The following is a 20,869-nucleotide window of genomic DNA, read 5'->3' as shown; positions in this document are numbered from 1 at the left end:
TTCAAACAGAATGGCTTGACTAACAGAGGGCCTTCAAAGAGAATACAAACCAATATTCAGAGTTTATGTTTATTTGGGTTTTTTTGGGGGGGGTTGTGACAGAAAAACATGATGCATGTTGTAGGTCATCTTTGAGGACTGTAAACCTGGTCTTTATCCACCAGTTTTAGAGCACTTCTGCTTTCATTTTTGGATCCCTCTCTCTTGGTGTGCACTTGTCCAGTTCATGTGCATGGAGTGATGGATGCTAATGACACTAGTATCATTGCAGGCAATGACAATATGGTATTACTAACCATTGCAGTTGCTAAATCAAATCTGATAGAATTTTATATTGACTTTTTCCCAAAGCATGATGGGAAATGCGTATGTCATATTTGTCTCTGGCTGGACAGTATGGTTCCACCCCACACAGGTACAGCTCAGGATTCTAAACGCCCGTCTTCCCCTCTGAACAGGAAATGGTCATCACTGAGCTGCAGGCTGAATCCACGTACTCTGTTGCCGTGGCAGCCTACACGACAAAAGGAGATGGGGCTCGCAGCAAGCCCAAGCTGATCTCTACCACTGGCGCAGGTAAGAGAGTCTGTCTCCTCTCACACAAGCCTCCCACAGTCATTCCTTAATGCAGTACATTTCATGCTGTCAAACGCTCTGAAAAGGCACCCATTGGAGATTAAAGGAAGCCAACCTTCTCCCCCACCAATGGCTATTAAGGTGTGAATGCGGCTAATTACACCTCAAATGTGACAACAATTATAATTCCACACACCCGTTCCTTTGACATTGAAATGCTCGTAGGGGTTAAAGGACTAATGGGAAAATGAAGAGGGGGGAAAGGAAAAAGAAATACTTTAACAAATTAAAGGCAGCCAGCAGTCTGTTCGGCATTCATTGCTTTCTTTTGAGAGTGCTGCATCACGCCAATTCAAACGGCAATTCAGCAGTGCTTCTATGTGTCTGTATGTGACATATAATTGCCGTCTAATCCTTCTGAAAAGCTTTTCATGTCGCACCTGCCTGCGGGTGTAAAGATACAGGCAGGAAAGTGTGAGACGGATAGAGGCAGGTTAGCTCCCAGTAAAAAGCGTACAAAGAATGCCATGATGGTTTGATTCGGAAGAAAAGCAAACAGCAAGAGCAATGTGGCAGACATTGCATGATCTGCGTTCTTTTCGTAAGTAGCGTTAGTATTGTTGGAATTGTACCCATTGTAAAACATAGATCATGGGGTGTCAGTCATTCCACTTACGAGATAGCTTCTCATACCGTGTCATGTTATTGCGAGGTTTCTGCTTGCTGTGACAGTTGCTACGTGGTACATGGTGTTTATTGCATAATATTGGAAATCGTTTTTGGGTGTTTTTCTAACTGTTTTTCTTTCTTGCGTGGTGTTGCTCAGTTCCTGAAAAACCCCGGCTCATGGTCAGCACCACCAACATGGGCACAGCCCTGCTGCAATGGCATCCCCCGGCATTGACCTTCGGCCCCCTCCAGGGCTACCGCCTCCGCTTCGGACGCAAGGACGTGGACCCTCTGACCGTCATCGAATTCCCTGAGCGTGAGAACCATTACACGACGAGGGAGATCCACAAGGGGGCGTCTTACACCTTCCGCCTGTCCGCCCGCAACAAGGTGGGGTTCGGTGAGGAGACGGTCAAAGAGATTACCACCACCGAGGACGTCCCCAGTGGTTACCCGCAAAGCATCACCAGCGAGGGGGCCACCACCACGACCATTCAAGTCAGCTGGAAGCCCCTGTTGCTGGCAGAGCGTAATGGCCTTATAGTGAAATATGCTCTCCAGTACAAGGACATCAACAGCCCAAGGAGTCCCTCAGAGCTCTTCATCATCGCCCCGGAGTCCACCGTTATCTTGGACGGCCTTAAGGCGGACACCACTTACGATATCAAAATGTGCGCCTTCACCAGCAAAGGCTTCGGCCCCTATAGCCCAAGTGTCCAGTTCAGGACACAGCCTTTGGATCAAGGTAGGACCCCTCCCCAAACACTCCCCGCCCCCTCCCCTCTCTACACCTTGTAGCCCAGCTTCACCCCACCACCATCACCAACCTCAGAAGTCTTCCTCTACTGGCCTCCAAGGCAGAAGAGACAGTACTGGATCAGCCGCAAGATCGGTATACAGCTGTTAAATGTGCATAGCTTCCCCACTCTATGTTAAGTAAAAGGTAGAGTAAGTATGTGTATGTGTCCCTTGTCGTCTTGTCAGCCAACGAGACATCAGCCACTAGTTAAGATAGTTGCCGCTGTTAACAAGGTAAGGAGGGAGTATTCAGTACAGTACAGATATGATTTGGAAACTCAAAACAGGTAAGCCCAGAACTGAAACTGAGAAGAGGTGGATCAACGGGGGTTGTTTTTTGTGTCTAAATCATCTGCTCCCCATTTCCTTTAGCAGTGTTTGCAAAAAACTTCCACGTGAAAGTTGCCATGAAGACATCGGTGTTGCTCACATGGGAGATCCCGGACAATTACAACCCTGCTCAGCCCTTCACAGTGAGTCACTCTGCCCATCAACCATGTATTCATGTTTGACCATGACAGGTGTCTTGTCCAACATAGATACCTTTAGATATCGCGATACATCAAATACATCAACATGTTAACATGGCACCACACGATCCATTCATGACAGCAGATACGGTTAACGTTCACCGTAAACCCAACATGTACCGAGTCCTGTTGAATTGAAAAGTTAGTCACAAAAGTTCAACCCAAACAGGATATAAAGTCCACAACGTCTTCCCTGTCCACAGATCCTCTATGACAACGGCCAGAGTGTGGAGGTGGACGGAAAGCTCACCTTGAAGCTGATCACCGGCCTGCAGCCCGAGACGCAGTACTCCTTCCTGCTGACCAACCGAGGCAACAGTGCCGGAGGGCTGCAACACCGGGTGTCCACCATGACCGCCCCCGACATCCTCCGCACCAAGCCCTACCCCATCGGCAAGACCAACTCTGACGGGATGGTGACCGTCGAGCTGCCGTCGGTGCAAACCTCGGAGAAAGTGAAGTAAGGGCCCGAGGAGCGACTGTCGCCGGGTGGATAATTGCCAGTTTGTACTCGTCGAGCTCGCTATTTAGCATCGTTTAAACGTGTTTCATGAAAACGCCTCGGTGGTTGCCCTAATCTGCTTATTTACAAACCTTAAGCCCCATTTGGCATCTAGCATCAGGATAGTTTAAACCTGATTATTCATCGCCCCCGATATTGCTAAGCCTTTCGAGGGATGTTCACAACACACACTGTTCAACCGTCCTCCCAAACGCCTTTACATATGTGACTCAAGTGTTGTGGTTGAATCCCTCGGATTTAGAAAAAGGTCTTTCATGCTCAAGTGCTTCCTACTCACAATCTTGATGCTCCTTCTCCCCCATGACAGGACATTAGTGAATTAGCTTCCCATTAACCTGCTTCAGTACCTTTCTGTCTGACGCTAGCTTGCTCCGTGCCTCGCAAGGAAGCCCTCACCAAAATACTGGCAGAGGCCATTATCTCCCTTGCCACCGCAACCAAGGAATGAAAATCCCTCTAATTCCTGGTCTCTCACAGTGGTCCTTATCAGCCACACTGGTCCTCAGCTGGTTGTGACCCCCATACCCGACTTTACCTCAGCACGCGTCCATTAAACTCCAGACATGAGGAAAATGACCCTAATGGACTGATAATAGCTTACGCAACTCGCTAATTGTGAACTCGTGTCATGGTTTTTTCTTCTTCTCGTTTTGTCCCCCAAACCCTTTTCCGGGGTTACACTGTCGGGATTAGAGGATTCTCAAGTGTTTGTTTGGGCTACTCCCCAGGGAGGACGTCTGCATTGTGTTAGGCTGAAGCTCAGAAGGCTTTGATGTCGGCTTGTTTTGTGTTTAATCTTTGCATGCAACCTTCAAAGTTACCAGCCGCGCTCTATGCAGAGTAAAAAATAAATAAAAATGAAGTAACCATGACCTTTGACTTGACTTAGAGAACGTCATTTGCATCGCTCTTTTCCCAGGGGCTACTACCTGATAGTGGTGCCACTGAAGAAGCAGCGCACGGGCAAGTTTCTCAAACCCTGGGACAACCCTGACAAGATGAACCTAGAGGAGGTATGTACGAAGGGACTTGTCAACAACTCAGTCCATCAAACTGTATTTGCATAGCCCTTTTTTAACAAGCAGTGTCACGGAAGACTTCACATACGCCCACAGAACAGCACCTAGGTCAACCTAAACCCCCACGAAATGATCGAACCCACAAAGCCATAGTATGCAACCCCCGGTTTAGACATCTGTTCTGAAATGAAGTTGAGAGGAAAAAGTGAACAGATTTTCGCTGGAGATTGGAGAAGACAGGGCCAGGAGTAGCAGCCAAACAAGGCTCGTTGATAGACGCAAATAGCCAGAGAGCGCATTATTCATATGGAAATGAGAACATGAAGCAGTCATCAAGTGTTCTGCATCCCAACCCCCATCCCCACCTCCTCAAACCCCCACCCCCACGCGCACTAATTACCTGAAGAGCTGCTTCAAGCCCTGATGTCTCTGCTCATTCAAAGGAGTGCCAGGTCGCGCGGTTGCGCGCGGAGCTCTTGTCATTTTTTTTTTCAATTGGCCGAGCCTAGACCGCGCTAAGCTTTTTTCCGTGCGCCGGGGGAGTGCCAAGGGAGAGAGACTGCGGGTGGGATCGAAATCTCTCGCCATCAGAATAGGACAGGGGCGCCCGTCTCGCGACGTGGCTGGGGCAGAGGCAGGCGCCGCCGGGGTGGCCCCCGTCCTCCTGCCCTGACCGTTCATCCTGAAAGTCGCCCTCCGTCGGAATTTATTTGTTTGTCAATATCGGCGCTCACCTTTTCACAACTTTCCCAAGGGCGGCTGGATTTAGCCGTGCTGACAGGTAGAGATGATTGAAGACATTATTGGGCCGCAGCACCGGCCCCGGAGCCAAAGCACGCACACACACACACACACACTTGACAGCCGCGCACACACTTGAGAGATATGAAGTTTGACGCCAGACAAGTAGCCAGCTTCACTTACACTGATCTGATGTGCACTCGTGTGAAGTTGAAAACGCAGCGTAAATCAGACCGACTTGGATGGCGTGGAGATTGGGTTCTATTTCAATCTCAAATACATCATACCCTGTACGCCACGCCATACGTCTTCATTTCTGTTTGGATTGGACGCTTTTCAGGAAGCCCTGTTATTTTGCCAAATGTGTTGAACAGTATATTTAGCCCCATATCATGTTTGCAATGTATACTCGCGCACATAGAGCCAGCCCTGAACCAGACACCCGTGCTGAGATTTCACTTCCTTGATGACAGCTGGACTGTATGTTTCCATACGGTCATTCTGTATTTAGACTTTGAAAATGATAATGTCCCCCAAAAGGCAATTTGGAGTACAACACAGAACATATAGACAGTAGACACACATGTAAAGCGCATCAGACAACAAATCAACAACAATCCAAGGTCATAAAGATCATCTATAGCAGCCCTTATAAATATAATCACAGTCCAGACAGACTTTCAAGACGCATGTCAGCAACTGTGTGCCAACAAATGTGATATACATATATATACATACATATCATGTATAGCGTGGGAACAATTCCTTCTCCCTTTGTAGATGTGTGCAACAAATGTGATATACATATATATACATACATATCATGTATAGCGTGGGAACAATTCCTTCTCCCTTTGTAGATGTGTGACCTGCTTCCCATTCACGTCAGGTTCCGTTGTCTCGCTAAGGTGTAAATGCATCGTCTTAGCCCCCGTTAGTGCAGAGACGTGAGACAGAGCTGCACGGGTAGAAAGCAGGAAACCCTGTTGCTAAGGTGTTGAGGCTGCTGCTCCGCTGCTATGACACAACACATCCCTCTGGGACATGGGGCGTGACCCTCTGTGTGGACTGAAGAATGAACGAATCAATACAACGATGAGCTTCTTTCAGCATCTTTATTTTATTTGTTTTTTTGCAATTGTCTTATCAGTGTTTTCAGAGAAATAACGACTGTCATTATAACCTGATTTAGTGGCAGTGTTTAGATGAATTAAGATAGGCTAATTGATGTGGACACTGTTTTTGTTTTCAATGGAGGAATGGGAATCTTTTATCCTCACACTGCCTTAACGTAACTGTTTCTGAAAGAGACCATAGGACAGAATTTGTGTAATACTACAGTCTCTGCTGCACTAAGCAGAAAACATCCATTCATGATGTTTGCAGTTCCATTCCTCTGATTTCCCCGTCTGTATTTGACGCTTTTGTAAGCAGGAGAAATTTAACAACAATTTAGTGTGTGAGTAGATGTCTGTGTAAGGGTGTGTTATTTGTCACAAATTGTGTGATTGTGCTGTTTATTTATCGACTGTCCACATCATCTATTTTCGCTTCAGCTGCTGAAAGAGATTAACAGGACAAGCCGAGGTCTTCGATTCCGCCGGCAAACCGACCCAAAGGCCTACATCGCCGCATACTTTAAAGACCTTCCCACAGAGTTTACCCTGGGAGACACCAAGATCTATGGTGACTTTGAAAACAAGCAGCTCCTGAACGGACAGGAGTACATCTTCTTTGTGCTTGCCATCCTCGAGATGTCTGAAAATGTAAGTCTCTCCCTCTCTCTCTTTCTCTCTCTCTCTCTCTCTCTCTCTCTCTCTCTCTCTCTCTCTCTCTCTCTCTCTCTCTCTCTCTCTCTCTCTCTCTCTCTCTCTCTCTCTCTCTCTCTCTCTCTCTCTCTCTCTCTCTCTCTCTCTCTCTCTCTCTCTCTCTCTCTCTCTCTCTCTTTGTCAGATATAGTAGTCATCCAAGGAATTCAGCTCAGACTCAAACTTCCCTCTTGGTATTTCCCTACGAGGCATCCCTCAACCCGTGCTAAAAGCCTCAAGTTAACCGTCAAAGACTAAAATCCACTGTGCCTTGGCATGGGGCTAGTCTGCTTGGCCAGATGTGTAACTTATAGTCTGTATGGGAAGGCTGAGGCGGAGACTGCATGGAGGACCTAGCCCCTGCTTCTAGATGAGGGAAACCCCCTAGAGGCCCGGCCAATCGCAGGAATACCTCGATAACCGCTCTCCTCTTTAATTGCAGCCAACCTGCGGACTTGCCTTATCTCCAGTGAAGCAGCTAGTGAGTGTGTGTGCCTGGACCAAAGGAGAAAGTGGGGTGATTAGCTGACTGAACGCTGTTGAGTGATGGATTTGATGAGCTGGGGGGTTTTAGCACAGTCCCGGACTTTCGTTGGCAGGACTAGCTCCAGGTAGAAGGAGAAACGATAATAACGGGCGGTTGGAAAATCTCCAATTTGCCAAGCACAGCACAGATTGACTTTTTTGTGCCCCAAAGCCCAGTTCTTTATCTCGCTCGCCTCAGAATGATGTGAGGAACCTAATCAGGGGCCCCAAATGAGAGATATTATGATTGTGCCTATCGTTCCGATGGGTCAATTTGTAAATTAGCATTGACACAATAACTTTAGAAAAGTAATCACGCCCCCCACACTCCCACAAAAAGCTGCCATGATGTCTTTGTGAATGTCATGTTATCTTTGCATGAAAGGAAAAGGCAATCTATGTGACTATGCATATACTGTATATTGTGTACAATCGTTGTTTTGTTCATAGTGTGTTTTGATGTGGAAATGTTTTAACGCCGTTTCCTAACCCGCCACAAAGTCAAGTCGAGTTTAAGACTACATGCTCAGACAAGATAAGGAACTTTCCCTGTTTTTGGACTCACTTTGATTTTGCTTTGAGCTAACATCAAGTGCCACTAGTGCTTAAGGCGTAAATCTGAAGCCTAGGAAAGACTCGTTCCTCAAGGATTCAAAATACAATTTAAGGAAGACATTATGAAAAAGCTGTGAAAGACAGTGATTGTAATTGTTTTTGCCGCCCTTTGTGTTTCCTCAGACAATGTATGCCACCAGCCCCTACTCTGATCCTGTTGTGTCAGCTGACATCGACCCTCAGCCAATTATTGATGAGGAGGAGGGTCTTATCTGGGTGGTGGGCCCTGTGCTTGCGGTGGTCTTCATCATCTGCATCGTCATTGCCATCCTCCTGTACAAGAGGTAAGGACAGAAAACACACACATACACACTTCCACTACGTATGTACCATATTAGAATTGCAAACAGTGACACCTACTCACCCTCCCAGATGCACACTGAAAAAACAGGGTTATAAATGGCCTGTACTTCACACAGCCACACTGACACACTCCATCCCCATGTTACAAACCTCTGAATATCATACCCGGATTCACCACACACACACACACACTCTCCCACACACACACACACACACACACACACACACACACACACACTCTCCCACACACACACACACACACACACACACTCTCCCACACACACACACTCTCCCACACACACACACACACACTCTCCCACACGCACACACACACACTCTCCCACACACACACACACACACACACACTCTCCCACACGCACACACACACACTCTCCCACACGCACACACACACGCTCTCCCACACACACACACACACACACACACACTCTCCCACACGCACACACACACACTCTCCCACACACACACACACACACTCTCCCACACGCACACACACACACTCTCCCACACACACACATACACACTCTCCCACACGCACACACACACACTCTCCCACACGCACACACACACACTCTCCCACACACACACACTCTCCCACACGCACACACACACCCGGCAGAAGATGGCCGCTCTCTGTCACCACTCATCAGTCAAGCGTAGGAGGAGCGGCGCTCAGACTATCTGCTGCGTGTCACTGCATGTGTGTGTGTGGCTTTGGAGTGGCCCCCGGGGCCCCTCCGCTGCCGCCCCGCCCCTCCCCTGCCCACCTCGCCGGGGAGAGATGCGACCTCCCGTTGCCCCGGTGCTTTACGAGGACTCGCAGATTTGGTTTGCCTTCGTGTCCTCCCACTCTCCGCTGAAAAATTGACAAATAACCTTGGTACACAAGCAGACGCATTGAGAATGAAAAGCACTGCATCGGTTTGAAAACAGACTTGGTGACAGTCCTCGAGCTACATTTGCAAAAGGCGCACCGACTCGATCAGTGGTTTATAAAGGCCGGTTTATAAAGGCCAAATTCTCACATTAAATGTATCTGTTGTCTGTATCTGTAACTGTTGTGGAGGTGTGAAATGCCTGAGTGCTAATCGGCTAAGCTATCATCGAGACACCCCAATCCACAATGTTCCGCAAAGTCAACTTGCATGGTCAGTTTTGTCCTTTTTTTGGGTCCCTGGATGAGTAATGTCTTGGAGCAGGGATCCAGGGATGCCTAAAAACAAGTAGACTACCCGAGGATCCCAAAGAAGCACCTTCACTCTCAGCTTGTGTTTGTGCCTAGTAGATTTAAACAACAGTTATCGAGTCAATGTCACCGGTGTGTTGGAACTTTACGGTGCATGACAAGGGTGATATTTCACTTGTCAAGATCAAATTTGTAACAATGGTGTGTTGTTGTTGTTGTTGTCGTCGTCGGGTGGGGAACAAAGGACACTGGTGATGTTACTGTGGTAACAGTGGGGAAGAGGCGAGATAATAGCTACACCGCATCACTGATGAACTGTATAAATTGACCACAGCACGTCACGCTCCAACCGATACAGGTCATGAGCAGTTTATGTTAATACGAGTTCAAAGTCAAGGTCCCTCCCTTTCCAGATATGAAGATGGATTTAAGTCATCGTCTAATACAAAAAAGACAGTATTTCATACTTACCGTATACACACTTTTGAATCTTTTGAAGTCAACCTGCTCTCTGGAAGCCTTTCCCAGACGTGTCAAGTTCTCACCTAAGTTGTTGCATTGATGCAAAAAGTATTATTTATTACACACAGGTATGGACACACCAATCTAAAGTGTTAGAGATGAATGCCAAGCTTGAACAAGAAGTAATCACTTGTAACTGTGTGCAGTGAAACCAAAAATACATTAATCTTGGATACTTCTAGGATGGAGTTTTTGTAAAAACAACCCAACCGGAGCCAGACGCAGCATAATTAAGTGTAGTGTCTGAGGTAAAGCGTCACTAATCTTAGGCGCCAAGTCAAATTGAGACATGATTGGAATCACTGGACTTGGTTTTATAGCACGATGTGTGTTTCCAGTTATTACACAGGAAACAGCACATTAAGGGATAAATTAATGTGTAATAGCTTCAATTTTCTCTATGGTAAGATGCAGTTCCTTGGATTGTCACAGGTTTTGGGTCTTGCCGTCTAACTTTCTGTCACGTTTGTTTTTTCCTTGCTTACCAATGGAGCAGCAAACCGGACAGGTAAGCAGTAGAGAGGAAGTCAGACAAAGATAACAACACGTTTTTCCATATCAACCCCCTCCTCACCTTCCCTGTAGCTTACACACCAGCCCACAGTGACTGATATTAACGAGGACATTCACATGCATTTATCTGGATGGTCCACCAGGTTTCAAGTGTTTTCATATTAGTTTTGGTCACAGCAACTCAACTCAACACAACCCAACTTCTTTTTCTTTGCCCAAACCTGCACTCAAACGCCTGTTTTCTCATATTCTCCCTCTGATTATATTATATTCTTCCCAAATGCTGTTTGGCATGACAGCATCAGATCAGCCAATATGCCCACAAATAGATCTATTTCTTCAACAGTATGACATCCCAACCAAACGTGCACTTGGGTCGGGGAAGCAAGCACCGTTACTGTAACTCTGAATGTACAGTGTTCCTACCCAGCTTCCCTCGCCTCTGCTCCCACATGTCATATGCTGAACGCTTATTCAGTTCTCTTTTTCCCCCTCAAAACCGGTCCCTATATACCCTCGCCCACACTAAGCCTTTACCTACACAGATGTAGTACACACAGATGCATGTCTAGATAGACCAGGAAGTAGAAAATGTGGCTTTCATTAAATGCCACTGTGCAGTCAAGTGGCATTTGTTTATGTGAAACATCAAATCGCATTGTCGTTTCTAGCCAATACTAGATTTCCCTACTAGTTTTTCTGGGTGTAATCTTGTAGAACACACACGCCATTGCATGTGTCTGCATGATTGTTCCACACAGTTGTCCGACTGGGCCTTTAAATGAATGTAATGTGACCTTACATAGCATTGCTGTTATTGACCCGCCATACCTTATATCAGATGTTTTTCTCACAGAGCATCTTATCATTGTCTCCCACTGCCGATTGTACAAGCACAATTGCATTCCATACAGTGCCAATGTTAATAGCGTTCTCCATCCTCTCTGTTAGCAGTGAATGAAGAAAGAGATCAAAGGTCAAATGGTTTGTCTGTAGATTAGGACCGCAGGGTTGTCAGTAATAACATCAGACAGACTCATCTTACGTTGCATAGACGTATTTGTTGATTATTGAGACATGATGGTATTGATTCTAGCTCTAGCTTGTGGTTTTGCTGTTATGTCATCTTCCTATCCCAGATACGTGTCCATCATTCCTTCATACAAGAGAATCCTTCATTCTCAGGTTGTCGACGGCAGGGGCATATTTGACAGTCTCCAATTTATCAGTTCTGTGTATATGTAGTGTCTGTTAATAACCGCAAACGGATATGGTACACAAGACTATACATCATCGAAATGGTCTGAAACACTCGAGTGTGAATGTCACATTCCATTCCCCGTTTCCTTTTGTTTCCTACAGGAAAAGAGCAGAGTCCGAAGCCAGGAAAGGAAGTCTGCCCAACAACAAGGAGATGCCGCCCCACAACCTCACAGACCCTGTGGAACTGCGACGCCTCAACTTCCAGACGCCCGGTAAGGACCCTCGACGCAACCAACTCCGGAAAAACCTCCCTCTCTTACCGTGGCAAAGCGCCATCCCTGTGCTTCTCAGCGTTGTGATAGCATCGCGACGAGGGGCATCCAAAGACGGGTCAAGCGCGGTACCTCGCGCGATGCTAATGAAGGCTAAAAGCTGACGTCGTTGGATTAGTCCGTCGTCCTGTGTGATGCATGACAGGGTCACTCCTCAGTCACGAACAGCCTCATTGAAAGTCAAAGCTCAATGCTACAAAACAGGAGGACCAGTGAGAATTGCCATGGCCAGTGGTCAATAGACTGGATACATTCTAGACAGGTGGCCGAGAAGGGACACAGGGTCAAAGTCCCTCTCTGGAGAGAAGGCAGTAGGGAGGAGAGGGACAGAAAGGCCTGAAACTTCCACACAACAGCAGTACGCCTCCTAACACCTGGGTCACTTTGGTCGTCGAGAAGCTGTCATGCTGACTCGGAGCGATGCTAGTCAACGGTGGATGACATTGGTACACAGGGAAGTCACGGGCAGCAGTCAGGTGACAGGTCTCAAGACTATGAGAAGTATTGCGGAGGCATGCCACATTCTGGTTGGTACAGGACAGGAATGCCGGTGACAGCCTGTGAATATAACCGCTTGACCTTTAAGGGGGTCACGCCTATGAAGTTACTTGAACCCCCCCTTTTTTTTGCAGAGGGAAAAGATAGGAGTCCCAGTTCCTTTTGTCTGTCTCTCGCAGAGGCAATTCCTAAACAGACAAGCTTGAATTGGGCCTGAGTTCTTCTGGCCCTCTCTGCATAGGGACAGGTGTTCATGGACTGCCAATAATGTTGTAATATCAAAGCCTTATTTCTCAGGTCAGTTAGTATGAAAGGAGAATCCATTATCTCCATATGGGTTTTTTTGGTGTGAAAAAATTGCATATTTATGAAAACTCTTCAATGACATTAGAGCCATTACTGACAATTCCAACTTGGCAGATGGGGTATTAGCCCCCCCCCCCCCTCTCCCTCTTTCCATTTTCATTTAGAGTAGAAAGCGCGGTCAGATGTCAGGCACACGCCCCCATATCCATATCTGAATCCTCTCCAGCCATCTTGATTAGCTCCACACGTCCCCCCTCCTTTGGCTCAAATGCCTTTCGAGAGGGTCTCTCTGCCCCCTCTCGACTTGCAGTAAAAAGGACCAAACATCTTTGTCTCCTTTCTGACATTCCCCACTTGAACATCGCAGTGAGGTGCTACATTAGCCCCCCCCCCCCCCCCCCGCGCCCTCGCCTGCCCGCCCCCTCCTCCCTCCCTCCCACTCTCCCTCCCTCGCTCCTTCGCTCCTTCTCACCTCGTTGCTCCTCAGTGCACATTTTCATCTTGAGGACGCTTGATGTTCACAAAGTGCCGTGTGGCGAGCGCGCCCTTTCATTGTCACCGCTGCTGGAAATGGGTCTTGAGTGGCGGGCCCCGATGGAAACACTCCAGCCCATCTCTGGGAGACGTGAGAGCGGGGGGGAGAGAGAGTGAGAGAGACAGAGAGAGACAGAGAGAGAGAGAGCAGCCCCGCTTTTTCCATTAGCTAATGCCCACTTGTGTTATCGGCGCAGATGAAAGACCACAGGCGTGCCGGAGAGACGCGCGTCTCCCCGACGAAAGTGGCGAAAACAGCAGCCCACGGATACCGCTATTATAAAAGCCCGGCTATCTGAAACATGGTGGGAGCACTTTGTGGACACCGTTGTCACGCACCCCCGTGGCTGACATCGTGTCCTGAGCAGACACCTTTTTTTCTTCCTCCTTCCCACAAGACGTTCCTCAGTGTGGATACAGACCCACTCAAACTCCCCTCCTCTGATGTCGTAGCGCACCTAAATGACCTCGACACTCCTCACAGTGAACGCACTTTGCCTGTAGAGGTAGTGCTCTTTGCACACCCAGACCCCCAGACCCCCCCCCACACCACTACCCCAGTCTACCTTGTCAAAGTCAAACAAACTTCCTGAGCAAGGAGGAACTTTATACTGTGCACTATGCATGTGTATCCTGTGCGAGGTCAGCGTTTTGGACTGACATGAATACCAGACAGAACTGTGTTGTTGGGTCTTTGGGTTGTCAATGCTGTCCATACTGTGTTGATTGTCCGTAGCTTCCCCTACCTGTAGAACCAGCATGGCGTCCTGCTAGTTTTTAGCATGTGGATGTGTCTTACTAACTGATATATGTGACTGTGCAATGATCATTTAGTCGTTCAGTCAATAACTGTAGTTCCTTGTCACCCTTCCCAACTGTCCGCTTCCCAATTGTTTTGGAAAAAAAAGAATACAGAAAAAAAAGTAGTCATCACATGCTACAACGTCTGCGACTTATTTTTATTTACATCGCCGTTTCCTTCACAGGTCCAGGTGCGCCTGGTTACCCCAGTAACCTCCATTCGTCAAGTTAGTTGGTCTTGTTTAATGCATTTGCCATAACCTTCTCAGTTTTTTTTATTTCCCTCTTTTCTCTTTTTTCTGCTCAGCCTTGTGGTTCTGTCCCACCCCATCTAATCCATGTGGTGTTTGTCATGACATCACAGGAGGGCGGAGTTTGAAATGACACCGCCTAGTAACATGTCATCACTCAAAGCAGGCGACAACATCTGGCTTAACTGTTTCTTTGTTTGTTTGTTTGTTTGTTTGGATTGGTTTCCTCATTTATTTCTTTGTCTTTGTTTGTGTCCTTCGCCACGCTAACTTTCGCCGCTGCTTTCTGTGTCAATAACATTCTCTCTCTCACAATAGGGAGGTAGAGAGGGGGGAAGTGTGCTCGATGATCCCCTCATTGGCTTCCTCGTCCATGTATCCTCTATGAGCATGCCCACTGCTTTGAGTGACCAATCGAGCCTAACAAACGACCCACTTCTCCATTCCCCTTGTTACACACATGCAGCTTTCTAATGATTCACTTCTGGCTTGTGGCTCGGAGACTCCACCCCCACCTCACCCTCAGTGACTGACTTCTTGTCTGTGTGATTGACAGGCATGACCAGCCACCCACCTATCCCCATCATGGACCTTGCAGATCACCTGGAGCGGCTGAAAGCAAATGACAACCTCAAGTTCTCCCAGGAATACGAGGTAATTACCTATCAGCCATGATGTACCCTAGGTAGTAGTTTGATTACGTTTTGAAAGATCATCAATAAAGTCACACTCATATGCATGTTAGTCCAGAGTACCACCCTTGGCACTGTAGGTTCATGAGGAAAGAGACCAGAGCCTGGCCTCTGGATGACCTGAGTTGGTCATTATCGTACAGATGTGTTTAAATCCTCGAGCACATCCTTGTAATGATATTTTCCAGGAACCCTTAATCCCGTCATTACAAACGTGTCGTGCCCATGTCCAGTGTACCGCAGTCGGGCCCCAACCTAGTTGACTACCAGCTGGCATTGGAGGAAATGAAAAAATATAAAAATCATGGAACAAAAGTTAAAAATAAAAAGGAAAATCATGATCTCTTCCCATGGAGAACCTGTTCCACTAGTCACACGCCCGAGGTTCCAAATCCTCCAATCTGGCCCAGCAAAGTGCAAACAAAACATTTATCCAGTCACAGTGGGCTGACGGAGGGAACGCACCCGCATCGGTATCTCTGAACGGCAATCAATTTGCCATTTACGTGGCCGTTCGGTAAAAGGTCACCATCTCACCGACGTGCCGTAATCTCATTAGCCCAGGCAAGCCGAGGCATCAGCAGGGATGCGCCGGCGGAGTCTCTTTGACCGTAATGTGGGAGGGAGGGGGCGGGGGTAGTCACTGGTGCGGTAGTGAGGACATAATCCTATTCCTGTGATTTGATCAGCCAGCGAGCTATGAAGGAAGCCTGCCCGACTTGATTGATGATTTTGAGTGGCAGGGGCCAAAGTAAAGTTATTGTCGCCAGGTTTTTTTCCCCAACTCCCCCGTCTCACTCATCGCTCTACTCAGTCACTCTACAACGGGGAATTAAATACCTGCAGAACCCAATAAATACGACACTCGCCCTCCCGCCCCCCCCCCCCCCCCCCCCCCCCCCCCCCAACCACCACCCCCACCCTCTCTTTTTTTGAACCGCAACTGCTCTCTCTCCGACGGTAGATGAATTCGGCGAGGAACACAATGGGAGCAAATCTAAATAGATGGAACTGTGTCTGCTGAACGTCGGCGGAGCCCGGAGTATTGTGCCAGAGAGAGGGTCTTTCAGGGGCGCTGAGTGTGACAGAGCTGCGGTCACCCTCTCTCACTCCCAGTCTCTCAGCCTCCTTCTCTCTGCAGGCTCTGCCGTCGCTCCAGACCGTGAGGTCACAATGTGGCCGGCTGCCAAGCTGCCCTTCCATTATTGCAGCTTTAGTACATTGAATTCTAATTCCGAGGCAAGGTTTTTCATGAGAATTGGAAAGTAATTTTGCCAGCACAATGAAACAAGCATTTCTCCCCCCCATGAGCATGTTGTTCCCCACTGTTTCAACACGTTTTGATCAAACACTGCGACACTTTCTGCTTCTGCTTGGTGATTTCTGAAGATAAAGACCTCCCTACAGAGATTAGTTCCTAGACTTTAAATCGATAAAAACCAGAAACAAATATTTTTTATAAAGTAAATGAAGCACTTTAAATAACAAAAAAATGTCTGCGTGCTTAGGAATAGTATGTTATTCTTGGGTCATTCAGGAAAATGACGAAATAACTTACTGTTAGAGCAACCTACTGTTCACATTGCCTTTTGGGTACATCAAAACTTGTCACTGGCATCGTGGCTTTTCCCCCAGAACGTGTTATTGAGAGTGACTGTAATTCAACTCATTATATCAGTGATATAAACATTTGAGGCTTGGATAGTTAACCGATAGATACTTCCACTGACATGAAAAATGGAGCCTTGTCTTTCAAATCTGATCCTTTTTACACATGTCCTGTTGTACTTCATAGCTCAGTTTCTGGTAGGGTGCTCTACATTGAAGGGATTGCTGGTTCTCCAAATTCTTGCTAATGACACTGGCGAGCATGATCAACTCTGACTTGTTTAAGAGACCAAGGTTAGCTTGAAAGTCAACACGCTTTAGGACGCTTTGTTGGTGCCAGTGCGTCAGTATTCTATCTTTCCCTCTCTTGGTTTCTGTCTCTTTTCCTTTTTCTTGATTTTCACGGCTTACAAGACAAATTTTCACCAATTGTATGGTTCTCTGCAAACTGTAATTTGAAAATTGTCAACGAATGAGTTGCTTGCAGGCAGATAACTATCAGCATTCCATTTTCAAAAGACACAGAACTGAAAACTTTTTTTTTTTGATAAAATGCTATGTGAAGGATAAGACTTAAGGTCAACCATTTACCCCACTGAAAAGGTGCTTCAGTGAGCACAATAATTTGTGGATGCAAGTATACTTTCCTCATAATTTGTCAAGCTATCATACATTTCAAACCAAAATATTTTTGAATATTGGAAGTTGGAATGCTTGAAATATTGGAGTACTATGCTTATCATTAATTTCAAAGATCAAGCACTCTAGTTACACACACAGAACACACTCAATGCTTATTTTAGGTGCTATTGATACACAATAACACAGAGCTTCATTTAAAACTATTAGATATCAAAAGAGCCTCATATCGTTGGAACTAACTCGTAATTATCGACGGTATTCAATTGAAACATTCTACTTCAAAAGAGTAAATCATTGTCACGGTATTAAAATGAACTTCAGTAACATCAGATGACCGTGGTTAGACAGCATTTGAAAAGACAGTAAAATACAGAACTGTATGTGTCGGTCGGAAAACTATGACAAATTGCAGCGTCGTTCATGTTCTCCCTTTCAGATACCCTGTGACTGGTATTCATGCATGCAAGCATGCATCACCAGATGCATATGGCTGTATATTCATGGAAACCAATGGAATGATGGTGTTGGAATGTGGCAGTGGGCTTGCGAGCCTAAATTTAACAGCTCTTGTCACTTACACAAAATGTCTGTCACGCAGCATGCTAAAATATCCTTGACGCTTTGGAAATGTCCAAAATAGCAGTTGCTGAGTGTGAAGTGCAGTGCCTACAGTATCAAGCAAAGAATTCAGAAAAGTGATCATGTAACCTGAACCTTAAAAATGGTGTCACTGAGCAGATTTATGTGTTGAACGAAGCAACCTTTCTGCTAACCATGTTGAAGTTTGCCCCAGTTGAATGTCCTATGCTAAGCTAATGTGACAGATGACAATAAATGAGGATAATAATATTCACAAATTTCTTTCAGTCAATAGACCCTGGACAGCAGTTTACATGGGAACACTCAAACCTGGAAGTCAACAAACCAAAGAACCGCTATGCTAATGTGATAGCATACGACCATTCGAGAGTCTTGTTATCTGCAATCGATGGTAAGCATTGGCCATTTTACTGCCTTCCCTCCTGTATCCCCACCACCTGGCTAAATGTTTAGGAAGGATCAAGGATTTCCAGGTAAATGTACAGTGTTTAAAGTGGCCCCTGAATGGCTTTCAGAGTAATAGTTTTCAAATAACAAATACATTTTGGTGATCGACATAAAGAGGTAAAACTGCTGAAGTCTCTGCAGTATGTGTGGCACTTCCACAGGATAAAATATATGGACGGCATATAAAGTGATGATGTGGTCTGATGTGGAGTGAGCACACACCCAATTAATTAATCAACCATTTCCATTCAACAATTTCCACCGACGGAACGGAAAGTAAACAACCACCCACTCTATATTGACTAATAAACGGATGCTAATGTGACAAAATAAAGATGTCGAGTCCCTTTGCAGTCTCCCAGAAAGAACACAGCTGAGTGTTGATGGACCTCATTAGCCAGGCACAGAAACACATCTGCACACCCATGCTGGAGCTTTTGTGTGGTAGCAACCCAACAGCACGCAGCCAAGCAGGCTTCGGGGACTTCCCCTAAAGCTCTAACAAAGCCTTTTGGCAGCCAGGACTTATTTGTTTACTTCAATTGAGTTCTGGCTGTGGGGACTGAAAGGCCTCACTATAAGTAGCTCATTAAGCTATAGGGTGGAAAGATTCAGATAGTTGTTTTTTTTTCAGCCGATGCTTGGTACTGCGTCTTATGTGCAAAGTCATGTGACAGTCTATTAGCTTCGAATGTGCTATGGAAAATTATAAAGTAACTGATAACTATTCAATCTTGTACATGAACAAAGTCAAGCATCTGACTTTTCATGACCCATTGCGATTCTAGGATTCCCAATTCATTTCCAGGAAGTGATGTAAAATATTGCTGTTTGTGTTTGTCTTGATAAGCATATATTCACAGTTCTGGAAGCAGATGTTCGCGTTTTCTACAAATCCTGAGTGACAAGTGTGCAGAGAAACCATTTTGCAAATATCCGTCAAACAAACTCTTGTTTTCACTAAACCATAATGATGTCTTTTTTTTCCCACTCATTCTTCTCATTTTGAAAAGCCGGGGGCTTAAATTATATTTATCCCTTGTCCATCACAGAAATTCATGGTGAGCAGAGCGCTAGGATGGAGTATAAGGGCAGAGAAAAGTGAGATTTTGAATGAACTCATATCTAATTCTTCCTCTTTTCCTTTTTTTGACGGAAGTTACCTGGGAAAAAAAGATGGGGTGGGAGGGAGGGGAGAGGGAGCGCGGGCGGCTACGAGACGTGGCATCCATGCAGATGAGACTTATCTTGCTAGACCATGTGTGTGCTGAGCCCCCAAACTGCCAGTCCTGAAGCATTGACTAGCTGTCAGCGCCGTCGTTTTCCTCCAGATTGGAAAAGACCGCAGCACCTTTCATTTGCAAAAGGAGGCGAGAAGGAGAGAGAGAGGAAGGCAGGCAGGCAGGCAGGGAAAACAGTTTTGCCAGTTTTCTTGTTGTTTGTGTTTCCCCTCAGTGTGAGGTTTTAGAGAAAGGTGTGTGTGGGGGGAACAGATCTTAAAGAAACACACTATCTTTTGTTTAAAAATGGCCATGGGTGGACTAAATGTTTTTTTGGAACGATAAACACTCTATTTTGGCATGTTTCACTCTATGATTCAACTAGTCAGCTGCCATTTTGTGTAAATACAGAAAATAATACCTTGTTGCCTGTATGTGAAATGTTCAGTCAATGCCAATGAGTTAACTAGTGTTGCTATTGGAGTCTGGACATCTAAGTGACTCGGAATTCACTTCACAGTGTTTGGAGTCCAATATTGATCCAGGCAAACAAAGACTGAAGTTGTCTACTACTTATTTTCTTTACCCACTGTGTTGTACTTCCAGATTCAATTACCAAAAAACAAACATGAAACACTCAGCCACTCAAGATTCAATTACTCTATTAAGTAGGCTCTGCAGTTCAGTGACGTTACTGAAACTAAAATCTGCATCCAATGACAGCCAACCAACATCACCCAGTTCTAGCCTTAACCAGTAGGCCATGAAAAAAACTATCTAACGACCTCTTCAACTTTGATCATGTTTTCATCAGGTATCCCTGGGAGTGATTACATCAACTCCAACTACATCGACGGCTACAGGAAACAGAATGCTTACATCGCCACGCAGGGGTCCTTGCCCGAGACGTTTGGAGACTTCTGGAGGATGATCTGGGAGCAGAGGAGCGCTAACATCGTCATGATGACCAAGCTGGAGGAGAGGTCTAGGGTAAGCACCTCACCATGGAAGCATCATGGCTTTGTGGTGTTGTCTTCCTGAATCCCAAGTTTAAGCTCTTGTTTTGGCAATTATGTAGCTTTATCTTACCTCGGAAGTTGTTACCCGTCTGAAGAGATTCAAAACAGATTTGAGGAGTGAGTTTGGAGTAATTTCAAATGCTTATTTTCCAGTGGCTCTACCCTTATTCATGAAACAATGAACACGCAAAAACCTTCATATTCATCATCAGTTACCTGTGTTTCTTGACCTCCCCATCTCCTTTACTCTGTGTTCCTATCTTTGTGTGTGTGACTGTTGTGTCAAATTATACTCCTTCAGATGCCTTCTTATTTCTTCTCCAAGGCAAGACATCTTCCATTCTGTCATCTATCGATGTCATTCACTTCT

The 20,869-nt window shown here is 46.1% G+C and overlaps 1 protein-coding gene across 9 annotated transcripts in view; it reads left to right on the top strand.

Annotated features, from left to right (window-relative positions):
• Positions 1-20,869, top strand: part of LOC124487160 (receptor-type tyrosine-protein phosphatase delta-like) — a 111,756-nt gene that overhangs the window by 75,284 nt on the left and 15,603 nt on the right. For 2 of the 9 annotated variants that reach the window (XM_047049268.1, XM_047049263.1), the window contains exons 14-25: positions 459-576; positions 1,403-1,990; positions 2,419-2,516; positions 2,777-3,033; positions 4,016-4,109; positions 6,413-6,622; positions 7,928-8,088; positions 10,327-10,341; positions 11,709-11,821; positions 14,828-14,925; positions 18,081-18,204; positions 20,295-20,470. In XM_047049268.1, the coding sequence (XP_046905224.1) occupies positions 459-576; positions 1,403-1,990; positions 2,419-2,516; positions 2,777-3,033; positions 4,016-4,109; positions 6,413-6,622; positions 7,928-8,088; positions 10,327-10,341; positions 11,709-11,821; positions 14,828-14,925; positions 18,081-18,204; positions 20,295-20,470 (2,052 nt within the window). Of the gene's footprint in view, positions 1-458; positions 577-1,402; positions 1,991-2,415; positions 2,517-2,776; positions 3,034-4,015; positions 4,110-6,412; positions 6,623-7,927; positions 8,089-10,326; positions 10,342-11,708; positions 11,822-14,205; positions 14,248-14,827; positions 14,926-18,080; positions 18,205-20,294; positions 20,471-20,869 lie in introns of all 9 variants that reach the window. The other 7 variants (XM_047049266.1, XM_047049261.1, XM_047049269.1 and 4 more) reach the window with 5 other exon arrangements.

This window comes from Hypomesus transpacificus, chromosome 25, assembly GCF_021917145.1.
Source record: "Hypomesus transpacificus isolate Combined female chromosome 25, fHypTra1, whole genome shotgun sequence".
Taxonomy (NCBI): domain Eukaryota; kingdom Metazoa; phylum Chordata; class Actinopteri; order Osmeriformes; family Osmeridae; genus Hypomesus; species Hypomesus transpacificus.
Note: the sequence above shows the minus strand (reverse complement) of the source record. Positions and strands in the feature narration are given on the sequence as shown.